At 38.9% G+C, this 25,010-nt stretch overlaps 1 protein-coding gene across 1 annotated transcript in view; it reads left to right on the forward strand.

Moving 5' to 3' along the window:
- The window catches only part of DNAH6 (dynein axonemal heavy chain 6), a gene marked incomplete at both ends in the record, with an annotated part of 275,574 nt that overhangs the window by 109,514 nt on the left and 141,050 nt on the right, over nt 1-25,010 (forward strand). Inside the window, 10 exons of the mRNA XM_079721202.1 lie at nt 1,128-1,347; nt 3,239-3,403; nt 3,488-3,601; nt 4,970-5,095; nt 5,181-5,336; nt 5,621-5,782; nt 13,096-13,233; nt 16,050-16,217; nt 18,194-18,342; nt 19,714-19,821. Coding sequence (XP_079577328.1) covers nt 1,128-1,347; nt 3,239-3,403; nt 3,488-3,601; nt 4,970-5,095; nt 5,181-5,336; nt 5,621-5,782; nt 13,096-13,233; nt 16,050-16,217; nt 18,194-18,342; nt 19,714-19,821 — 1,506 coding nt within the window. The remainder of the gene's footprint in view (nt 1-1,127; nt 1,348-3,238; nt 3,404-3,487; nt 3,602-4,969; nt 5,096-5,180; nt 5,337-5,620; nt 5,783-13,095; nt 13,234-16,049; nt 16,218-18,193; nt 18,343-19,713; nt 19,822-25,010) is intronic.

The raw sequence follows: 25,010 nt of genomic DNA on the forward strand, positions 1-25,010 counted from the left end.
TTACCATATGTGGTATTTCAAAGAAGCAAGACTAATAGGGTGCAACCCAAAACATCTTTGTTTCTAATGATAGCCTCTGTGTTCCCTACTAGGGGCTAGTTTCTTCCTGTCCCTGGCCAAAATCTTGAGCAGGCCTCATGAATTTTTCTGGTCATTCTCTGATAATAATACAAAAAGTTCTCATTACCTTAACCCATTAAATGATCTATAATAATCAAAACTCTGGACTTCTTTCAAAGTGAAAACATCCCCCTTCTCTGGCCTAAGCCTGTTGCAAGGCTGAGGGCTTTAGTGATGATGAGGATGTGTGGCATCAACCCTCCCCACTTCCTATTAGGTTCCTGAGGTCTCCAGTTTGGGGGCAGGAAAAGGGGGAGAGGCAAGATGGCAGGAGAAGCCTGACTTGGCTGGTACCCAACTGGGTCCCTCTCTCACATGGGGCCTTCCACGTGTTAATGGGATCCCTCCAATCACAAGGGATCTCTCATAGGCAGCTTCCTCCACAGGAGTGAAGTGTCTTCTCCAGCCAGACCCTCATCCCTCTCTCTCATCCCTGGGCATCCAGGTGTGCCCCTTCTCCAGTTTTTTTTCCCTAGGGTATCTTCATGTCTCCAAATGGCCCTGTTGGGCAGTATCTAAGAAAATCCCAGGCAGGATCACACCAGCATGGCCCACATGTGTGTAGTCACAGAACCAAATAAGGTTCCTGCAGCCACCCATTCATCTATTCAACAAATTATGTATTGAATACCAGGTATATGTGAGGTACAAGGCCAGATTCTAGGGAAAACAAGTAATATATCTTCACTCTAGGAGCTCAAAGACAAGTAACAGGCATACAACCAAATCAGTATCTTAGCAAGCGCTAGCATCTTTACAATTTTTATGAAGAATATCTACGTTTTATGTACCAGGCACTAATTCCAGATGTTTGAGATGCATCCACACTAATCTTTATAAAAATCATATTTAGAGACACGTGGCCTCCCAGACCCAGGACCTATGGGATAGAGGTCCAAGTAAATCAGTGGATGGGGAAGAGAAGTGACTAAGGGATTTATCTTTCATGTCCATATAAGACTTTGTTTCAGTTTCAAGTTACATTTTAAGTATATTCTTTAATCTAGATTTTACTTCTTGTCAAATGATGAGCTTCTGGAGATTTTGGCCCAGACACGAAATCCCCAAGCTGTGCAGCCACACTTAAGGAAATGCTTCGACTCCATTTCAAAACTCGAATTTGCACTCGTGCCTCCAACCGAGGGAAGAATTCCTGGCATGGAGGCAGAGCCAGAAAAGATTTACACTAATGATATTTTAGCGATGCTGTCACCAGAGGGAGAAAGGGTAAGGGCTTTTTGTTTATAATTCTTTATGTGTAAACTTTGTTACTCTTCTAGGGTGGAAGGTAGAGGTTTATTCATCATCATGCTAAGCAATCATCAAGTGCTACTGTGATCTGGTCTTCTGCTGGCTCAGCAATTTCAAAGATAATCAAAGATAAAATTCTTGCCCTCGAAGAACTCAAAGTCTAGCAGAGACATAGTCAAACAATTGAAAAGCCCCACAGAAAATGCAGTAACAGAGGCTGTGCTCTGTTCTTGGGAACAGGGTAGAAAGTACTGGAGCCAGGTCTTAACTCTCCATAAGGGGAACAAGAGTACAGTGGTTAAGAGCTAGTTCTACTGCCCGGACACATGGATTCCACTCCCAATCTTTAACCTCATCTGTAAAACAAGGATTAGTAATACTGCCTGATTAATGAGTTGCTGGGGATTTTCAAGTGTGTATGTAAATTACTTAGAACAGTACTGAGCGGGTGCTATGAAGTATTAGTTGTCATTGTTTGGCAGCAGCCTCTCCGGGACCCAGCACAGTGCCTGTAAACACCAAGCAAGTGAATGCATTAGCAGACTGTGGGGAATCAGGTGACCACACAGAGGAGAATCACACATACACACACACAGGCAGCCAAGGAAGGTGGAGAGGAGACATGGGAGAGACAGTATTCCAAACAGAGAAATTGTGCAGGGAAATACCAAGGATTTCAGTCCAGGTAGAGCACAGAAGTGTATCTATGGGATTGGAAGGAGCCCATAGACATTTTACTTGTCCTACACATGCACCCAATGCTCATAGCAGCATTATTCACAATAGCCAAGACATGGGAGCAACCTAAGTGTCCACCAACAGATGGATGGATAAAGAAGACATGGTATATGTATACAATGGAATATTACTCTGCCATAAAATAGAATAAAATTTTGCCATTTGCAACAACATAGGTGGACCTGGAGGGTTTTATGCTAAGCGAAATAAATCAGACAGAGAAAGACAAATACTGCATGTTTTCACTTATATATGGAATCTAAAAAGTAATACAAACTAGTGAATATAACAAACCAGAAACAGGTTCACAGATATAAAGAACAAACTAGTGGTTACCAGTGGGAAGAGGGGAGGGGGAGGGGCAAGATAGGAGTAGGGGATTAAGAGTTACAAACTACTATGTATAAAATAAATAAGCAGCAAGGATACATTGTACAGCACAGGGAAATACAGCCATTATTTTGTAACAACTTTAAATGGAGTATAATCTATAAAAATATTGAATCATTATGTTGTACATGCAAAACTAATATAATATTATAAATCAACTATACCTCAATAAAGAAAATTTTTTATTGGTCCTAAATTGATCCTCTTGAAAAAGAATTTGTTCATCACTAGTGCAAAAGAGAAAGGGGAAGACCTAGGCTAGGATCGAGGGACAACATGACATTTAAAGGGAAGGTAGAAGAAGAACAGATGCAGGAGCCCAGACAACCAGGGCAGTCAGGTCATTGGTAGTCCAAGAAATAAATATGACAAGGGCTGTAAAGCGTCGATTGGACTGGATGATTGGGAGAGCACTGGTTACCTTAATGACCTGAACAGATTTAGAGGAGTGGTTGGGGCCAAAAATCAGATGACAGGAAGTAAGGGAAAAAAAGTGGAAGAATTCATTTAGTGCACATAAACTCCTCTTTCCGGGAGTTGGCTCCAAAGGGAAGCAGTGAAATAAAGCACCAAGTGGGGGGTGGGGGGAGAGGGGCGGTGTAAAGAGAGGTGTAGAGTGGGTATCAGTAGAAGTGTCAGTGTTCGTGTTCAGGCTTCCGTGTTTACCTAGCTCAGAGTTCCGTTACAAAGTACACAGGATGTACAGCCTACATGTTATCACAGTCTGATTATCTTCCAGGTGAGCCTGGGGAAAGGCCTCAAGGCCCGAGGCAATGTGGAGGAGTGGCTGGGCAAAGTGGAAGAAGCCATGTTCACGTCTCTGCGTCGCCTGTGCAAAGCTGCCATCGCTGACTATCTCGGGAAACCGAGGACAGTATGGGTGATCGCCGGCCACCCTTCTCAAGTAACTTACACTCCTTAAATCTCCACCTCTGGATCCTGTTTGGGTGAGATGCATCACACACTGAAGAAACGTATTTCCATGCAGGTGATCCTGACCATTTCTCAAATCATGTGGTGCCGCGATTTGACGGAGTGTTTGGAAAGAGAAGACGGTAATCATTTAGAGGCCCTGGAAGCTTTTGAAAAAGTAAACTTTGAGGTGAGATTACATCAGGGTGACATCGAACATAGCACTGTGCCCGATGGTCCCAGTGGCTTTTATTGACGTGGTTAATGTAAATTCACTACTTCAGAAATTGTAAGCCTCTGACGTGACATCCAAAGCTTTGGGCTTCTCACTAAAACTATTTCTGTTCAAGTTTTCTCAGCGACACTACCCTGATGTTTGTGTAGTATGTATATGAATACTAAAAATAGAAGGAAAGTGTAACTCAAGAGGAAAATGTCAGGATTATAATGGTTTGCCACCTTTAAGAAGAAATGTTATCCTGGGTCCTGATATCTCTCCTAGAAGTGGATTCAATCCCGGAAAACCACAGGATTTGTGCCATTTCTATTCTTAGGCCCAACATGTGCTTTTCTACTGTTTTATAGAAGCCTCAGGCAACTATCAATAAAGCAATAAATAACTGAATGAATTAAATACCATTCTACACAAATTTTTGAGCTATTGTTGGGAAATGCAACTTTACAGCCAGGTCACATCTTTAACTCCAAATTCAATTCTACTTCCAAGCAATGTTGCATTTTTAAAGACTCACCCTTAAAACAGAAAAAGGAGGAAACAACTTTCTTGAAATAGGAAAAAACTCTCTCATGAAGGTCCTCGATAGAATTTCAACTCAAAGAGCCCCAGAGAAAAGACTCGCTAAGGAAAGTCCCATTGACCTCTTTGTAGAGGTGGCCCCTGATCCGAGTCAGCCTGAGTGAAAAATCAGCACAACAGTTCAAGGCTTTCAGAGGCACCGCCCTTCTCTGGAAAAGATTTATCCATTTATGTGAAAATCAGGAACTCAGTCTATCAAAAAATGCTTTCGTTTAATCAATCATTGGCTTGGTTTAAATGCTCAGGATTTCTGACTATTTCCCCCTCCCTCACCAAAAAAAAAAAAAACCCTATCCCTGAAAATGAAGAGTACTACCTAAATCACATTTGATTTTTAGGGAGAACCATCTTCTCTAGAGACATCATCACATGGTGGTTAAGAGCACAGGGCTTTCCTTGAGGCAAATGTCTACTCAAGTGTAATTTTTGCTACTTTATAACTATGTCAATTTCCTTACCCTCTGTGACCCTCAGTTTCCTTTAATGTGAAACTGGGGTAAAGATAGTATTGTACTTCACAGAAGCCTTATAGGAATTAAATAAGTTAAACTGTTGTCCTGGGTCACAGAATTACAGATTCTTACTAAATTTGGAATAGACATTTGTCAAAACTATCTAATTTTATAGTTATCTAGTTTTATAGATAGTTTCAAAAAATGCCTATTCCAAATTTAATAGTAAAAAGATATACATGTAAGCTGATTTTTGAAAATTATATATCACTTTTTTTTTAATTTTTAGAGATTAAATGCCCTGGCTGCAATAGTCCGAGGCACTCTTCCTAAATTACACAGAAACATCATAACTGCCTTAATTACTATTGATGTACATGCAAGAGACATAGTCACTGAACTTGTTCAAGCCAAGGTAACTCTTTCACTTAAATAAAATCATATATTTCTTTCTGAAATTAATGCATCTAATATGTGTATCATTGTCATCACTTATGTAGGTAGAGGGAGTTGAATCCTTTGACTGGCAGAGACAGCTGCGCTATTATTGGGATATAGACCTGGACAATTGTGTGGCAAGGATGGCGCTCTCTCAGTATACTTATGGCTATGAGTATTTGGGTGCATGCCCAAGATTAGTTATTACTCCTCTCACGGTAAGTCACTGATCATTAGGTTCATTACTGCTTTTTCCCCACCAAAATAGTTCTGAAAAGTTTCCTTCTACCATTAACCCTTGAAAGGACTTGCCATGAATACCTCTTTGTAAAGCAGAGATTTGCGCTTTTTGATCATGTGCCTGGATTTTTTAGTATATTTCAATTGCTATAGAACCTTTCATAAAAAAATAATGATCCTCCTGCTATAGAAAGAAAAGGACTTATGAATTTGTGGCCATAGTCAGTTCCCTTCAATAATGACAATTTATCAATTTCTTCAGGATCGCTGCTACCTTTGCCTCATGGGGGCTTTGCAGCTCGACCTGGGAGGCGCACCAGCTGGTCCTGCTGGCACGGGGAAAACTGAGACTACCAAAGACCTGGCTAAAGCTCTCGCCATCCAGTGTGTGGTCTTTAACTGCTCCGATGGTTTGGACTACAAGGTACGGTCCTGGCATCTGAACACTAATATTAAGTGTTTTATGTGGCTTTCTCTATTTGCAACATGACATAACAAAGAAGGAGAGAAAGGGGTGATGGCAAGCTAGGGAAAACTAGTGGGGCAAGGAATGATTAAAGTGGAATAAATAGAGCAAGAGAGGAGAGTCAACACGAGGCGATCCAAGTGGGCCAGGTAGGGATCAAAGCCAGGGGAGGATTGGTCAAATGGTGGTAAGATTAAAGACCTGTTCATGTCAGTAGGTAGAAAGAGGGGAGATGAGATACAAGACAGAATAGCAGGGAAATCTAGGAACAAGGAATGAGCTTACAGGAAGAGATGAGTTACGTATTGAAATGTGTGGTGTTACATATCCAGAGTTAAGTATTGAAAATGAAACATGTAGGAGGTGAGAATTCACGGTAAGATTTTTCATTGAGTAGTTCTCAGAATTTTTCACTCTTAAAAATTATTGAGGGTTTCCCTGGTGACGCAGTAGTTGAGAGTCCGTCTGCCGATGCAGGCGACACGGGTTCATGCCCCGGTCCGGGAAGATCCCACATGCCGCGGAGTGGCTGGACCCGTGAGCCATGGCCGCTGAGCCTGCGCGTCCCTGTGCTCCGCAAAGGGAGAGGCTACAACAGTGAGAGGCCCGCGTACCGCAAAAAAAAAAAAAAAAAAAATTATTGAGACCTGGGACTTCCCTGGCAATCCAGTGCTTAAGACTTCGCCTTCCAATGCAGCGGGTGTGGGTTTGATCCCTGGTCAGGGAGCTAAGATCCCACATGCCTCATGGCCAAAAAAACAAAACATAAAACAGAAGCAATATTGTAACAAATTCAATAAAGACTTTAAAAAATGGCCCACATCAAAAAAAAATCTTAAAAAAAAATTATGGAGACTTCCAAAAAGTTTTTGTTTATATGTATGGATTACATCTATTGATATACACCATGTTAGAAATTAAAATTGCATTTGAAATATTTTGGGGGGAGACTTCCCTGGTGGCACAGTGGTTAAGAATCTGGTCTAGGAAGATCCCACATGCCGTGGAGCAACTAAGCCCGTGCGCCACAACTACTAAGCCTGTGCTCTAGAGCCCACAAGCCACTACTGCTGAGCCCACACTCCATAACTGCTGAAGCCCGTGCACCTGGAGCCTGTGCTCCGCCACAAGAGAAGCCACCACAGTGGGAAGCCCACGCGCTGCAACAAAGAGGAGCCCCTGCTTGCTGCAACTAGAGAAACCCTGCGCACAGCAAAGAAGACCTAACGCAGTCAAAAATAAATAAATATTAAATAAATAACCTTTTTTAATAAAGTAAAATAAAATATTTATTTGTTTTATATTAACCATAATAAATTCATTACATGTTAGCATAAACACACTTTTTAAGAAAAATAACCATTTTCCCAAACAACTATAAATAGTATAATCTATAAAAATATTGAATCACTATGCTGTATACCTAAAAGTAATGTAATATTGTAAATCAACAGTACCTCAATAAAAAAAGTTGATGAGGGTAATTCTTTATAGAAGAATCACAGCTAATACATGCAGAGGGATAACATTAGAAATTACTATTTTGCAAACTCTAAAAAATTAATAGATCTGGTAATGATCATCTTTGCTAAAACCACATTAAAAGATTAATTGGAAGGTTTGTAATGGATGGATCAGGCTAATTATCCATTGGTCAATTAAACCTCACTGAATTTGAGACAACCAGGAAACATGTATCTTCTGCTTTGGTACACAATCTGAATTATTCCTGTTCAGAAATTTTTAAACCTCAAACTAATGAATTTAATTAAGTGTCTAGATTTAAATACAGTTTTCAAGAAGTATATAAGGTAGAGAAACATGTTAACACCACAAGAATTCAATCAGCCAAATATGGAATGCAAGAAATTCCAAAGGGAAAATAACCTATAGATCTTTAAAAAATAAATTGCATAAAAGGGGGAGGATGCAGAGAACTGTTATAAATTTAAAGAGATTAAAAGACACATTAACCGTAAAATAGATAGCTAGTGGGAAGCAGCAGCATAGCACAGGGAGAACAGCTCGGTGCTTTGCGACCACCTAGAGGGGTGGGATAGGGAGGGTGTGAGGGAGACGTAAGAGGGAGGAGATATGTGAATATACGTATATGTATAGCTGATTCACTTTGTTATACAGCAGAAACTAACACAACATTGTAAAGCAATTATACTCCAATAAAGATGATAAAAAAAAAAGACACATTAACCAAATGCAGTGTTTGGACCTTGTTTGCATCCTTATCCAACTGTAAAAGGATCATTTTAGGACCATTGTGGAAAATTGAACATGAACTGGTGTTAGATGACATTAAGGAATTACTTGGGTTTTGGTAAAACCGATTACTTGATTTTTGTTTGAATGTGTTAATGGTATTGGTTTGGTTTTTTTGTTTTGTTTTGTTTTTAGGTTCTTACACATTACAGAATCTGTGTTGAAATACTAATGATGTCTGGAGCTTGTTTTAAAATACTCCAACAACAGCATAAAGTGTTGGAAGTATTTTTAAAAGAGCAGAATGTTGATGATTGTTAAACTGAGCACCTTCTTTTACCTCTTGTGTATGTTTGAAATACTCTGATACAAAAAGTTCTTTTAAAGTATAAAGCATCAAAATTAAAATGCCAGAAATAACTCCAAAACTTCTTTTTTAATGGTCAAACAATTGCTACACAATTAGTGTCTTTCAAAATGTGGGGGGGTGCAGAAGTTAGCCCCTGACCGCTATCAGCTGAGTGCTGGCCTGGTTCAAACAGACTCAGTGCTTCTCCAGTTGAACTCAAACAGCTTCATAGACCACCAACATCAGACTTGGTCACTTTGTGCCCATGATGCCGTGAAACAAAAACCACACCATAATCAAATCTGAGAACAGACACAAACAAGAACTCTGTCCAAACCACAAAAATGACCGAATATCCTCCTCTCTCCACTAACTGGGGTAACTGCTACATCTTTACTGACACCTTGAGCCATGCTGCCCTATAGACTCCTAGATAGATGTTATTATGATACCCATCAGAGAATCGCCTCAGCTTTCTGCCAACAAAAATTTAGAGTGACGTGGTGTCCTCTAAAAAGGCATGTTCAAGTCTTAATGACTGATAACCTGTAAATCTGACCTGATTTGGAAGTAGGGTCTCTGCAAATATAACCAAGCTAAGCTGAGGTCTTACTGGACCTGGATGAGCCCTAATCCAATAATTAGTGGATTTGTAAGAAGAGGAAAATTCGGTTATAGACACACAGAGAGGAGAAGGCCACGTGAATATACACAGGAGGTGAGCCAAGGAACACTAAGCATTGGCTGCAAACATGAAAAGCTATGAAGGGATGAGGAAGAATACTCCCCTAGGACTTTCAGAGTGAGTATGGCTTGGCCAACACCTTGATTTTAGACTTATAGACTCCAGAACTATGCAAGAAAAAATATCTGTTGTTTTAAGCCACCCAGTTTACAGTCATTTGTTATAATCGCCCTTCAAAACTAATACATACAGCAATACCCTGCTTCATTGAACCTTCCTCAAACTTTCCTATAAGAAGTCCTTTTAATGTTCTTTTTCTGAGACATCTCATGGTTTCCCATTGTCTGTGATCTCCCTTATTGCAATAAGCAATAAACCCAATTTTTTTACCATGGATGAGTTCCAGTGATCTTTTTTTTTTTTAACATCTTTATTGGAGTATAATTGCTTTACAATAGTGTGTTAGTTTCTACTTTATAACAAAGTGAATCAGTTACACATATATATATGTTCCCATATCTCTTCCCTCTTGCATCTCCCTCCCTCCCACCCTCCCTATCCCACCCCTCTAGGCGGTTCCAAACCATCTAGCTGATCTCCCTGTGCTACGCGGCTGCTTCCCACTAGCTATCCACTTTACATTTGGTAGTGTATATGTGTCCATGCCACTCTCTCACCTCGTCACAGCCTCCCCCTCCCCCTCCCCATATCCTCAAGTCCATGCTCTAGTAGGTCTGTGTCTTTATTCCCGTCTTACCCCTAGGTTCTTCATGACCCTTTTTCTTTCTTAGATTCCATATATATGTGTTAGCATACGGTATTTGTTTTTCTCTTTCTGACTTACTTCACTCTGTATGACAGACTCTAGGTCCATCCACCTCACCACAAATAACTCAGTTTCATTTCTTTATATGGCTGAGTAATATTCCATTGTATATATGTGCCACATCTTCTTTATCCATTCATCTGTTGATGGACATTTAGGTTGATTCCATGTCCTGGCTATTGTAAATAGAGCTGCAATGAACATTTTGGTACATGACTCTTTTTGAATTAAAGCTATGGGCATTGACTGCAGGCATGTTATAGAGAGATAAATTTTAGCAAAGAACCCATATTGAAGATAAAGATCTGGAATTTTTTAAATTGAGATGTAATTGACATATTATATTAGTTTTACGTGTACAACATAATGATTTGTTATATGTATATATTCCAAAATGATTACAGTAAGTTTAGTTAACATCCATCACCACCAATATGTTGTCTATGTCTTTGAGTTCATGTTTTTTTAGATTCCACATAGTAGTAGTATCATGCAGTATTTTTCTTTATTTGTCTGACTTATTTCACCTAGCATAATGCCCTCGAGGTCCATCCATTACATATTGTCACAAATGTGATATATATATCACAGCACATTTTCTTTATCCATTCATCCATTGTTGGAAACTTAGGTTGTTTCCATGTCTTGGTTATGGTAAATAATGCTTCAATGAACATGGGGGTGCAGATATATTTTTGAGTTAGTGATTTTCATTTTCTTTCGATAAATACTCAGAAGTAGAATTGCTGAATAATATGGCAGTTGTGTTTTTAATTTTCTGAAGAACCTTCATAATGTTCTCCATAGTGGCTGCACCAATTTACATTCCCACCAACAGTGCACAGGGGTTCCCTTTTCTTCACATCCTCACCGCACTTGTCATTTCTTGTCTTTTTGATAATGGACATTCTAACAGGTGTAAGGTGATGTTTCATTGTGGTCTTGATTTGCATTTCTCTGATGATTAGTGACGTTGAGTATCTTTCAGGGTACCTGTTGACAATTTATTTATGTGTCTTCTTCAGAGAAGTGTCTTTGCCCATTTTGAAATTGGTTTGTTTGTTTGATTTCCTATTGAGTTGTATGATGCCTTTATATATTTTAGATATTAACCCCTTACCAGATATATGATTTGAAAATATGTTCTTCTATTCCTTAGGTTGCTTTTTCACTTTGTTGATGGCTTCCTTTGACGTACAGAAGATTTTCAGTTTGATATAGTCCCATTTGACCTGGAATTTTCTTCTTTTAAAACTTCTGTCCCATTAATATCCCTTGAGAAGTCTTCCGGTACCCCCCACCACCCGGGGAATGAAACCATTGCTCTACAATATGAAGGAGTTCCTCGGCTTTGTCATCCATAAGACCAGCTTCGTCTTTAGTCTTATCCATTCTGTTGTTTAGTCCATCTATTTCATTTTTGTTATCTTGACTATAATATAATTAATTTCCAGGGATTATTTCTTATCTCTCACTAATTCTTTCTTAGAGCATCTTGTTTTATGATAGGAATGTAATTTTCTCTAAAATCTCTCTGAGGTTTCCATTTGAATTTTTAAATCTTTTCTTTTGTTCTCCAAATTACCTCCATTTTCTTCAGGGTTGCTCATTTACTTTATTCTTCTTCTCTCTTCCTTGATGGTGATGTTTCTCAAATGTGTGTTGACTTTTACTACTTAGTTCTTAAGTGAGGACTGAGTTGATTAGTGAGAACAAATTGTTTCCTCAAAAGGCCCCTGCCTTAAATGAAAAAGTTCCCGTGATCTCTGTGGGAGTGTAGGATGTTTGCTTAGCAGTCTTCCCCATACAGTGTGTGGGCATGGGCAGCCAGGAAGCCAGAAACATTTTATAAATGCCAAAATAATAAGGATTTTCCTTCTAGTAGTGAAGTTAAGTGAGTTTCACTCTTGGATGGAGCTGTCTATCCTTTTGACTCTCAGTTGAGTAAAGTGGAGGTCTGAAATCATCTATCTTTTTTTATCTCTGCTTTCCTTATCTCCCAAGCCTAATGTCTTCTTCCAATATCTCCTTCTGTCTCCTAAAGAAAGACCTCCCCCTTTCTCTACAAGGCAGTCCTTGGGTTTTAGGCTGGAGGGAGAGTGTCAGCACTGCCAGCCTTAAGAGCCCTGTTTACTCTATTTGGAATAAGGAGAGGGAAGGACAGAGAAGGGAAGGACCCACAAACCTGATCTTTCCAAGTACTCACCTTTGGCTAATTCCCAAGGACCACCCTGGGACCTGTGTCTGCTTTTCTTGCATGTATTGCTGTTGGGTTCGGAGTTTCTTGGAGAGCCCCCTGAATGGCAGTTCTTCCTTCCCTCTGTCTTGGGCCTGCATTCTGCCCTTCTCAGTTGAGTAATCTGTCTCTATGTACTTTCCATCTTCCAAGATTTTTTTTTCAAAATGTTCTTCCTGCTGCTGGTTTCCCTTCCCATTATACTTTTATCAAGCAGGTATAGGTATAAGTGTAGATACAGAAATGGAGAGAGTTCTACCTTTCTGTCATTCATGGGCATTTAGGAGGAAGGGATGGTAGCAGTATATGCTCAGTTGACCATCTTGAAACAAACAAACAAAAAAACATTAGCTCTATTTTTAAAGAGATAGAGATGGTATAATGCAATATTTGTAAAAATGCTTAACCCAAAATTCAAGTCTCTAAAGGAACTTTCCTGTGTAGATAGCCACAAGTACATATTCATTCTCCTCCACCATTAAGATTCTGCTGTCGAAGAAATTAACAACCATTACATTACCCTGTGCAGCTGTGCTTCTGCTCAGTGGTTCCTGTTTGTTGTCTGCCATGTGTAGTACCTGGTAAAGATGATGAAAGCTTCTACCAGGAAAGTTTTTCAAGGTTTTCTTAAGTCATTAAGTGTGTCTATTCTAGGTGTTAGTTTCTTTGGGAACCTGTGAAGTATTTACATAGGTGAACAGAAGTTATGAAAAAGTAGGAAAATTGGTCAGATTGTCATTTTATTTAAAAATAAAAATTAGCTTCAAATCATTTATAGAGAAGACAAAAAGATATTTCCTCTTAGAGAAAGGTGTTAACTTCTGACATAATACCAGGATTCACATAAAACCATTGTTGATTTCCAGATACCACCTATTTTCCTTTTACTATTTCAGCTCAAAATTTAACTTTTGAAAAAGTTCAACTCTACAATATATAGTTGAATGTATTTTGATTTCAGATGATGGGGCGCTTTTTCAGTGGTCTGGCACAGTCAGGGGCCTGGTGCTGCTTTGATGAATTTAATCGAATTGACATAGAAGTTTTGTCAGTCATCGCACAGCAGCTCATTACCATCAGGAATGCCAAAGTTGCAAAGGTAAGGTGCTGGTCAGTTGTCTGTGGAGATCGCGTTTCTTAAGTTCATAATGAATTTACAGCATGTTGCATCTTAGGAAGGACAGTGCTAACTTTAGCCTATGTATTCCAAGTTTCCAGTGTCACTGGTGAGTATTACAGCAACGGGACTTAGTTGGATGAATTAATTGCTCATCCAGGCAACACAGAGAAACAACTGTATGGCAGACATTGTGCTGGGACCTGAGGATACAGGTGAGACTCAGTCCCTGCCCTCGTGGAACCTTGTTCTTCCCACCCTCAACACACGTGCACATGCACATGCACACACACACACACACACACACACACACTTGTACTCCCTGTCCCTTTCTCCTCCACCTCCTCTTTTCCTCCTCACCTTTCTTATTCTTGCCTTTGACATATACTTCTCTACTAGGTTTCTCTAATGCTGCCTCATCTAGGCTCTACTGCCTTCCTCATGGCCCCTAGTCTCAGTCTATTGCTGGTAGAAAAATGAGAGAGGAGTCCTGGAAAACCCAGGGGGACCTTGACTCTCCAGAACTCACTGGACTGGAAAAGCCAAGGAGTGTAGGGCCAGATGAAGATATTAAAATGGCCTCACTCTTTAAAATCTGATTTAGCCCATATGAGCATGTTCCTGAAGAAGGGTTTTGTACTGGGAAGGTGATGGCAGTGAAGGATGGGACCAAGTCCCCTACCGCTCTGTGTTGAGCTTTTGAGATTATGTCATGAAGTCACCAAAGGGAAGGTTGATGTTCAGCCAGTACAAACCAGAACAACTTTGCCAGTTGTTTAATATTTAAATAGTCACTGCCTTGAGCCCCTGGAAGGTCCCCACCATTACCTTGGCCCCTATCTGAAAAGTCACAGACCTCCTCAGGATCCAGCCACAAGAGTTCATCCTGACTTACCAAGGGGCCCTCTGGACCCAGCTCCCGCTCTAGGGACAAGAGCCATTCTCATCAGAAAGTGCCCTGCTAAAGAGCTGTTAAATATTTTATTGCTTCTGCAGAAAAGCATATTATAGAACAAGTAAAAAGAAAGCAGAAATTGGACTTTTACCAGCTACTAAATTGTACACGTCTTTGTACTTTACACTTATTTCATCTTCACACCAAACCAGTGTGAAGTAGATGGCGTTTTCCCAAGCTACAGGTCAAAAAGATTCAGAGAAATTAAAACATTTCTGGGAACAACATAGAACCAAGACACACATCTAAATCTGTGTGACCGTGAGGTGCACGTTCCTCCAACTACACACCCTCTGGGAGGCCCGCATTAAAATCAGGGACCACCAGATATAACATAATGTCAGTTGTTATCACCATCCTGAGAGCTGATCATGCTTAGCAAAGTCTCGGGAGCAAGGGAGAAGGAACCAGAGAGAACGCAGGCAGCCTTGAAGCATTGCCAACTGGAGGGCAACCGTGTGAGGTGAAAGGAAGGTAGGAGGACATCTGAGACTAACCAAGTCTCACCCTTGACTTTGCCAGTGGTCAGGTGAGATAGCTGGAGTAGAATATGCCCCCTAGAATACTAAAGCACAGCAATTTACAGGTTTGAATAACACAAAAGCCATTTAACAGCAGCAGGACTGGGGGCTCCAGTTGGGTCCAGCACTTTCTCCTCCAGGCTATGACACATCACCCTATCTCCATCATGGTCTTCCCCTGTATTCTTTGTGACTGAATATAATGCCTTCATCCAGTCACCCACCTAGAATCCTGGAATTCATCTTGAATTTTTCCCATTGCCATCAACCCCAGAATCTAAGCCATCACCATGTCCATTCAATAGTATCTCCTAGATCTCTCCCATCTCCAATAAGAACTCCCTAATTCTGGCTCTCCTCATCTCCCCAATAACACTTCCAACTGGTCACCCTGTCTGTAGTTTGTCTAACCTGTCCAATGCCAACTTTGGTCCTATCACTCTGCTCAAAACTCTGTTTCCGCCCATCCATGGAACAAAACCTAAATTTTTTAGCCGAGCATGCAAGATTTATGATGCTCAGGCCCCAACCTACTTATGCTTTCCTCCTAGAACTTTTCCCTTTAGCAAAGTGAATAGCTGGCCAGTCCCTGAACATGCAATGCTGTTTCTTGTTCTTGCTCCCTTTGACTGGAATGGCTGCCCTGTTCATCTATGGGAAATACCCTCTTCATTCTCCGGGTCTCACATGGGCTTCCCTGCTCCTCCTATGAGCTTTGCTCCCTGCGGGCTCTGCACACACCTCCAGTGTAGCATTGATTGCACTGCATGGTCATGGTCCTAGGTCTAGCTCTACACAACAAGCCCAGGAGTTTCTCAAGGGCTCTGTATGCCCATTCCTAACCCATTGCCTACCTGGCACAGATGTTCAATGGGTGTTTGCTGTTGAATGAAAGTGAAGGGGTAATTCCAATGACTCTAACAGTGGGGCCTCAACCACTCAAGGACTAAGATCAGATTCAAATTTCTTAGGGACTCCAGAAAGTAGTGGTGGAGAAGGTTTAGTGGCCATTAAATCTAAGTTGAATTGAGGAGTCTCAGCGAAAGATGTTGAGGCCTAGAAGATTACAGGTCTGGGCCAGGAAGGCGGAGTCACCTGGGTCAAGGCAGGGGCAGGAAGGCAGAGGGCAGGAAGCACGTAGCCCGGAAGAGATTGGGAGTGGGTAGGACAGAATCAGGAAGGAAACATTCCCAACAGCAGGATTCAGTAGTCTTTGCTTGAATGCATGTTACACAAGTTTTGTACTCGAGTAGTAATTATGGGAAAGAATTTACAAATGTCGGGGGACGTGTTAACTTATATTTTCTCTTTCCCTTCAACAGCTCTCTAGATTCATATTTGAGGGGCGAGAAATAAAGTTGGTTATGACTTGTGCAGCCTTCATCACAATGAATCCTGGATATGCAGGCAGAACCGAGTTGCCAGATAATTTGAAAGCCCTGTTTAGACCCTTTGCAATGATGGTTCCAAATTATGCATTAATTGCAGAGGTGAGCTTCACATTATAAAGCAGCAAAAACTTAAGCTTGTTTTTTTTATTTAGTATTTGATTATTGTGGTAGAAAATTTCCCTTATGAATGCAGTCTAGCCAAGATTATACAGTACTGTTTCCTCTTAAGTGTGTAGATATGATCGTTACCACATAGAATGTTTTGTTCTCTGTGTGCGTGTGTATGTGTGCATGTGTGTTTGTGTGTATGTGTGTAACTGCTATATCCCTAAAGCCCAGGATGGTATCTGGAATATAGTAAGCCCCCAAAGCTGGAATGAATAAGTATAATTAACCAGTTCATTGGGGTTCATCAGTTTGTCTCTAGGAATTAAAATGTCTAGATTATTCTAAAAAGACTGTATTATTCTCACTTCTCTTGCTGCATTATTTTTTTTTATTAGAGTCAAGGGATGTTAAGTAAAAGCAATACTAATCACTAATGATGGAGGGCAGGGATTTGTTTCTAGTCTGTACCAACTTAGTCAAAAACTAGCAATCATTAATAAGCTAATTATTTATGATTGTATTTGTTCCTTCTGTATCTATCTAGGAATCTATCTATTTAAACTTTTTTTTTGTTTCTTCATACTAGTTAACACCCAGTGTATTAAATTTTATATGTATTTTTCTTGGCACTTTTTACTGAGGTATAATTTATATATAGTAAAGGGCACAGATCATAAGGGTACAACAGAGTGAATCCTTACACATGTATTCACCTGTGTGATCACCAAGACCAATATATAGGATGTTTACAGGACTCTGGAAGGCCCCTCATGCTCGGTGCTGTATTTCACAGCAAGGGGTGCTACCCCTTTTCGACCAGAGCTTCTCAGAAAGCACATATTACTCCTGTGGCTAATAAATTCCTGACAACAGCTAATTTAAAATATTCCTCTACATGAATTAAAAGTAATTGCCTAAGAATAGAAGAGAGCATGCCAAATCCTATCATTAGAAAAAGTACAAATTTTATTAGTATAATGCCTACAGCATCTCATGAGTCCCCCAGTGTCCTCTGTGGATAAGGTGGGGTCGTGGGCAGTTAAAGTACGTGGCATCTTCACTCCAGACCCCTCTCTGGACAGGACAATAAATGACTTGCTCATTGTCCAAAGCTGGTAGGAAGAAAACCAGGTTTGGAACTCAGTCCAACATTGTGTTCACATCTCACGTTTTATCCTATTGTTATATTACTCAGTAATTAATTGGAGAAATTTAAAAATCCAGTCTTCTGAGTGCTATTCCTATTGTTGTTACAGATTAAATGAATCAGGGTCTGTCATCAGTAAATATTTTTAATCACCTGCAGTGCACAGAGTACTGTGCTAATAGGTAGTGATAGAGGAATGAAAAAAACAGACACCAGTACGAAATCTCTGCATTATCTCAAATCAAAATTCCAAGGCCAGCTGCAGTGATTTGAGTAGATTATGGATTGAAGGAAGTGTCCACACCCACCTCCACTATCATCACTGATTTATTTAACCAAGGGTGCAGAAACTTGTCAGAGGCAAGGTGGCCTCCTAGGGCAGGGGAGAGGCTGCAAATCTTTGGGTAGCTTCCCTTGACTCCCAGGGAGCCTAAAGGGAGTGCATCACTGACACTGTCAGATCAGGGAAGCTCAAGTCTTGCTTTTATACTCAGGCCTCACAGCATCATCCAGCCTCCACGATGTGAACATTCTCACAGTGGGCTCTGCTGCTCCTCGAACCAAATGTCACCAAGACCACATCTTCATCTGTCGAAAGAAAGCAGAATCAGTGCTCAGACATCCCCATACAATATCCCACCTTCCACCTTGTGGCACAAAACTTTTTCCCTCCAATCTTTACATTTCTTTGTTAAAGGGTATAACAACTTGGAGAGATACAATATAATACCTAAAGTAGATTTTGAATACATTGGTATTATGCTAATATGTTGTTATCAATATAACATAATAGACACTGCATTATATTTTTCCATTCTAGGTAATTCTATATTCTGAAGGATTTGAATCCAGTAAAATATTAGCAAGAAAAATGACTCAGATGTATAAGCTTTGCAGTGAACAGCTCTCTCAGCAGGATCACTATGACTTCGGCATGAGAGCCGTGAAGTCTGTACTGGTCATGGCTGGGTAAGAAACCAAAGTGGGCAAGAGTCAAGTTTCCAACCATGTCATCACTTGCATTTCATGAGTAATTCACAGATGGCTCTTAAAGCAACATAGCAAGTGATTAATAAATGTTAGCTGCTGCTGTTGTCATCATGCTTACCTTGACACACCCCTGCCACAGTGAAATGGGGCATCTCTCTTCATCCCAAGGTTCTTCACTGTGAGAACCAACATAGCTGCTCCCAGACGAAACCTGAGTCTCCACTAGGCTTTGGGTAACTTTTGTTTCCCCTGAACTCATCACATACAATGGGTTTCAGTGTACAAAAGGCTTTACCACCATGAGCTAGGAGGACGAGACATAAAAAACGTAGTTTGTTATGCAGATACACTAATTAAGTCATACACATCACCTGACAAAGCATACTTCAGTTTCATCATTCCATCCGCAGTCCAAGCTTTTATCCTAGATGCCCCCTCTCTCTTTACAGTTTGGTCCAAGGCTGAGCTTCTTTCTAGTTCCTAGTAGAGCAAGAGTCTTTTCTCTTCTCAGGCCCCAGCTTCTCTCTTTATAACCTCTTGACATGCCCACCTGTGGCATCCCCAGCTTGTCCAGAGTCTCTGAGGGAATCTATCTTCTGTCTAGTCCTTCCTCTCAGGCCGTGACTCGCTGGCTCAAGCTCCGCCCACACAGGACCCCTTCTGCCTGGCTCCTGTACCCCTGGCTTCTGCACAAATCTCCCTGCCTTTCTACCCTCTGTTCCTTCTTTCAACCTCCTAGATACAGTATTTCTCCTCTTTATAGGATTGCCAATAAAGGAAGAGGGATACTAAGGAGTTGAGACACGCTTGTATTCAGAGAACAGAACTACAACCCATGGGCAAGACAGACAAAGGAGCAGTCATCTAGAATATAATGTGTGAGGGCAACCATGGGACTGTGCCCTGGGTTCGTTGGCAGGTGATGGAGGGACTTTCTAGAGGAGGGAGTGTCTGAGCTGGGTTTTGAAAAAAAAATAAGAGCCAGCAAAAGACCAAAGCAGAGCATTCTAGGATAAGAGAAAAGGGAGTCCCAGGGATATGAATCATCATGATGTATTCAGAGAACTGTAAATACAGGTTGGATAAAGTCTGGATTGATGGGGGGAGCTTGAGAAAATGTCCTTGTCATTCTCCTCAAGGCTATGTAGCCTGTGCCTGACTTGTCCGTGTGCTTTCTTGGAGATGGACACTGGGCATGCAAGGGAAAATGGTACCCTCCTTCCAGCAGGAATCTGCAGTGGTGTGCCCTCCACAGCTTTCTGCAAGCAGAATCCTCGACCCACAGGTTTGGAAAATCATGTTCCATATTATGTTCTTGCAATGTCATCTGAATTATTCCTTTAAATTTAGGTCTTTAAAAAGAGAGAACCCAGATCTAAGTGAAGATGTGGTATTGATAAGAGCTTTACGAGACTCTAACTTACCAAAATTCCTAACAGATGATGCTGTTCTATTCAGGTAAATTTCTAGGTGTGACAGATAAAGCATAGCTACTGTGTAGAGGTAAAGCATAGTTTATCTTCAGATATGTCTGCCTCTAACAAGGTATCATCTTTTCTAGAGACACTTATTGCAATTTTTAAAATACAAGTTTAAATAAAGATACTAAAGTTTTGGCCTCAATCAATCATTTATTTTTTTCAAAATATTGATCACCAAGCTGCATGCTATGCAAATTAGCGTTGGGTTACAAACTCCTGACCTAAGAGAAATTCCAGACTCAAAAGAAGCAGATTTGGGCCCCCACATAAATGTGATTGCTTTTATCTATTTCTACTTTTATTATTTAGTTTTATGTTTATCCAAGTCATATAAGTATGTGGTTTTAAAACTAAAATGCTATTATAAGTTACTCTCATGAAAAACAACATTTCCCTGCCCTCCACCAAGTCCCACTTCCCGAAGGCAATCATTTTTCAATTCATTCGTTCGTTCTTTCCTATTTCCCTCCATATTTTTTAACATCTTTATTGGAGTATAATTGCTTTACAATGGTGTGCTTTTTTCTGCTCTACAACGACCTCCATATTTTTTAGTACCACGTTTATACCATCTCATGACTTTTCCATTTTAGATGTTATCTATTAAGTTACTAACAGAGAGATGAGGATATGCACACGCACCTCTCCCCCTCCACCCATCCTCTCTGTGTAGTCATGTTACAATATAACTGGAGCTAAATATTCAGGATATCCATAATTTTTATAGAGGTATAAATGTTACCCAAAGCTGCACTATCTTTCCCTTGTTATTAAATTATCTAGCTTTTCATCTTCCCTTCATATATTATCTTAATTTCTGTTTTTTATTCATTTTACCTACTTTTCTATAAATCTATCACTAATTCATTTCAAATTCTGCCAGAATATAAATTTCCTAAAAACAAAAACAAAAATGACCTTCAATCATACAAAATATTCTCTTGAATTTGGAGCCCTCCTTGGAGCCCTCATCCTCCTCTCTGTTCTACCCTGGTTGGCCATTACCCCTGGTGCATATCTGTCATCCTGGGATGTCCATTTAAGACCTTGCTGGGGATTCTCTTTGCCTTTATCCACTATCAGATCCCCTGTTACCCAGAACATGTGTCTACTCACTTTTGGCAGAACATGATGAAAATTTCTATACAGTTATGTTTGCACAATTATGATATTGCTATGAGTGAGATTCTAGGAAGTACATTTCCTAGATCATGGGGTATGGACGTTACAAATTTAGATAGATCCTATCAATATGTCCTCCAAAGACATTTTACATTTATATAAACAGTTTTATGAAAATGCTCATATCCCTTTTTATGTTTTGGAGGGAGAGATACCAAAATAGTAGCCTATTTTATGTACATTATTTTAATTATTAGTACCACTGAGCATTTCTTATGTTCATTACTCATTTATATTTATTATTCTTAGAGCATTATTCCATTGTGCTCTTTTACTTAGCAATTTGTGGGAAATCATAAATTTTATCTGGTATAAAAATTGGAAATATTCTCTAAGTATATCATTAACTCTTTATGTTTAAAGCCTTTTGCCTCACAGAAGTTTGATTTTTGCTTGTTTTTATTTTTTCACTTTATCAACATTTTTAAAAGTTATAGAATTTTTATCTTTTTGAGGTAGACTTTCTTAACACAGTGTTGTAAAGTTCATCTCTTATATTTTCATCTAGTACCTTTTTTTCTTGCTCTTTTTTTATCGACGTATAGTTGATTTACAATATTGTATTAGTTTCAGGTGTACAGCAGAGTGATTCAATATTTTTATAGATTATACTCCATTTAAATTTATTATAAAATATTGGCTATATTCCTTGTGCTGAACAATATATCCTTGTAGCTTATTTGTTTTATACATAGTAGTTTGTACTTCTTCATCCCCTACCCCTATCTTGCCCCTCCCCCTTCCCTCTCACCACTGATAACCACTCGTTTGTTTTCTATATCTTTGAGTCTATTTCTTTTGTTATATTCACTAGTTTGTTTTATTTTTTAGATTCCATATATAAGTGATAACATAGGGTATTTATCTTTCTCTGTATGACCTATTTCACGAAGCATAATACCCTCCAGATCTATCCATGTTGTTGCAAATGGCAAAATTTTATTCTTTTTATGGTGACTAATATTCCAACGTATATACATACCAAATCTTCTTTATCCAACCATCTGTTGGTGGGCACTTAGGTTGCTTCCATACCTTGGTTATTGTAAATAATACTTCTGTGAATATTGAGGTACAAGTAGCTTTTCAAATTAGTGTTTTCACTTTCTTTGGATTTATACCTAGGAGTGGAATTGCTGGATAATATGGTAGCTCTATTTTTAGTTTTTTAAGGACCCTCCCTACTCTTTTCCATAGTTGGCTGCACCAGTTTCCCACCAAGAGCATAGAAGTGTTCTCTTTTCTCCACATCCTCACTAACATTTGTTGTTTGTGGTCTTTTTGTTGGTTGCCATTCTGACAGGTGTGAAGTGATATCTCATTGTGGTTTAGATTGGCATTTCTCTGATGATTAGTGATATTGAGCATATTATCATGTGCCAGTTGGCCATCTGTATGTCTTCTTTGGAAAAATGTCTATTCAGGTCTTCTGCCCATTTTTTAATTGGGTGGTTTGTTTGATATTGTGTTGTATGAGCTATTTATATATTTTGGATATTAACCCCTCATCATTTGCAAATATTCTCCCATTGTCTTTTCATTTTGTTGATGGTTTCCTTTGCTGTGCAAAAACTTTTAAATTTAAGTAGGTCCCATTTGTTTATTTTTGGTTTTGTTTCCTTTGCCTTAGAGACAAATCCAAAAAAATGTTGCTACAATTTATGTCAGAGTGTTCTGCCTATGTTTTCTTCTAGGATTTTAATGGTTTCCAGTCTTACATTTATGTCTTTAATCCATTTTGAGTTCATTTTTTATATGGTGTGAGAAAATGTTCTAATTTCATTGTTTTACATGTAGCTGTCCAGTTTTCCATGCACCACTTATTGAAGAGACTGTCTTTTGCCATTGTATATTCTTGCCTCCTTTGTCATAGATTAATTGACCATAAGTGTGTGGGTTAATTTCTGAGCTCTCTATTCTGTTTCATTGATCTCTGAGTTTGTTTTTGTGCCAGTACCATACTGTTTTGATTATTGTAGTTTTTTAATATAATCTAAAGTCAGGGAGTGTGATACCTACAGGTCTTTTCTTCTTTCTCAAGATTATTTTGGCTATTTGGGATCTTTTGTGTTTCCATACAGATCATAAAACTATTTGTTCTATTACTGTGAAAAAACGTCACTGGTATTTTGAGAGAGATTGCGTCGAATCTATAGATTGCCTTGAGGTAGTATGGTCATTTTAACAATTTTGATTCTCCTAATCCATGAGCATGATATATCTTTCCATCTGTTGTGTCTTCTTCAATTTCTTTCATCAGTTTCTTATAGTTTTCTGAGTACAGGTCTTTTACCTCCTTTGGTAGGTTTATTCCTAGATATTTTATTCTTTTTCATGTGATTGTAAATGAGATTGTTTTCTTAATTTCTCTTTCCAATAGATTGTTGTTAGTGTATAGAAATGCAACGTGTTTCTGTATATTAATTTTGTATCCTGCACATTTACCAAATTCATTGATGAGCTCTAGTAGATTTTTGGTTATGTCTTTAGGATTTTCTATATATAATATGATGTCATCTGCAGAAGGTGACATTTTTACTTCCTTCTTTCTAATTTGGATTCCTTTTATTTCTATTTCTTATCTGACTGTTGTGACTAAGACTTCCAATACTATGTTGAATAAAAGTGGCAGGAGTGGGCATACTTATCTTGTTGTGATTTTAAAATAAAAGTTTTCAGCTTTTCACAATTGAGTATGATGTTAGCTGTGGGTTTGTCATAAATGGCATTTAGTATATTGAGATATGTTCCCTCCATATCCAGTTTCTTGAGAGTTTTTATTGTGATTGGATTTTGAATTTTGTCAAATGCTTTTTCTGTGACTATTGAGATAATCATGTGATTTTTATTCTTCCTCATTTTTGTTAATATGGTGTATCACATTGATTGAATTGCAAATATCAAACCATTCTTGCCTTCCTGGAATAAATCCAACTTGATCATTGTTATAAAGCAGAAACGAACACACCATTGTAAGGCAATTATACTCCAATAAAGATGTTAAAAAAACACAACAAAACAAACAACAACAACAAAAAATGATGTATCATTGTTGAGAATTTTTGCATGTATATTATCAGAAGTATTGGCTTGTAATTTTCTTTTTTTTTTAGTGTCTTTGTCTAGTTTTGGTATCATGTAATAGTAGCCTCATAGAATGAATTTGTGACTGTTCCCTCCTCTTCAACTTTTTTGAATAGTATGAGAAAGATAGCTATTAGCTCTTCTGTGTATGTTTGATAGAATTCCCCCATGAAGCCATCTGGCTCTGGACTTTTTTTGTAGCAAGATTTTTTTTTAATTACATATTCAATTTCACATCTAGTGATCAGTCTGTTTATGTTGTCTATTTCATCCTGATTCTGTCTTGGAAGATTATATGTTTCTAGAAATTTATCCATTTCTTCTACATTGTCCAGTTTATTGGAGTGTAATTGTTCATAGCATTCTCTTATAATTTTTTGTATCTCTGTGAGATCAGTTGTATATTCCTCTCTTTCATTTCTTATTTTTTTATTTGGTTCCTCTTCTTCCTTAGTGAACCTGGCTAAAGATTTATCAATTTTGTTTATCTTTTGAAAGAAACAGCTCTTGGTTTCATTGATCTTTTCTATTGTTTGTTTGTTTTTTCAATTATATTTATTTCCTCTCTGATATTTATTACTTCCTTCCTTCTGCTGACTTTGGGCTTCGTTTCTTCTCCTTTTTCTGATTTATTTAGATGGTAGGTTAGGTTGTTTATTTGAGATTTTTCTTGCCAGTATCACTATAAACCTCCCCTTTAGAACTGCTTTTGTTGTATCCCATAGATTTTGGAAAGTTATTTTTTTAATTTTCATTTGCCTCAAGGTATTTTCTGATTTCCTTTTTGCTTTCTTCATTGACCCATTGCTTTCTTATTAGCATGTTGTTTAGTCGCCATGAGTTTGTGTTTTTCCCATTTTTCTTCCTGTAATTGATTTCTAGTTTTATACCATTGTGATC

Source organism: Hyperoodon ampullatus (genome assembly GCF_949752795.1).
Source record: "Hyperoodon ampullatus genome assembly, chromosome: 15".
Classification (NCBI taxonomy): domain Eukaryota; kingdom Metazoa; phylum Chordata; class Mammalia; order Artiodactyla; family Ziphiidae; genus Hyperoodon; species Hyperoodon ampullatus.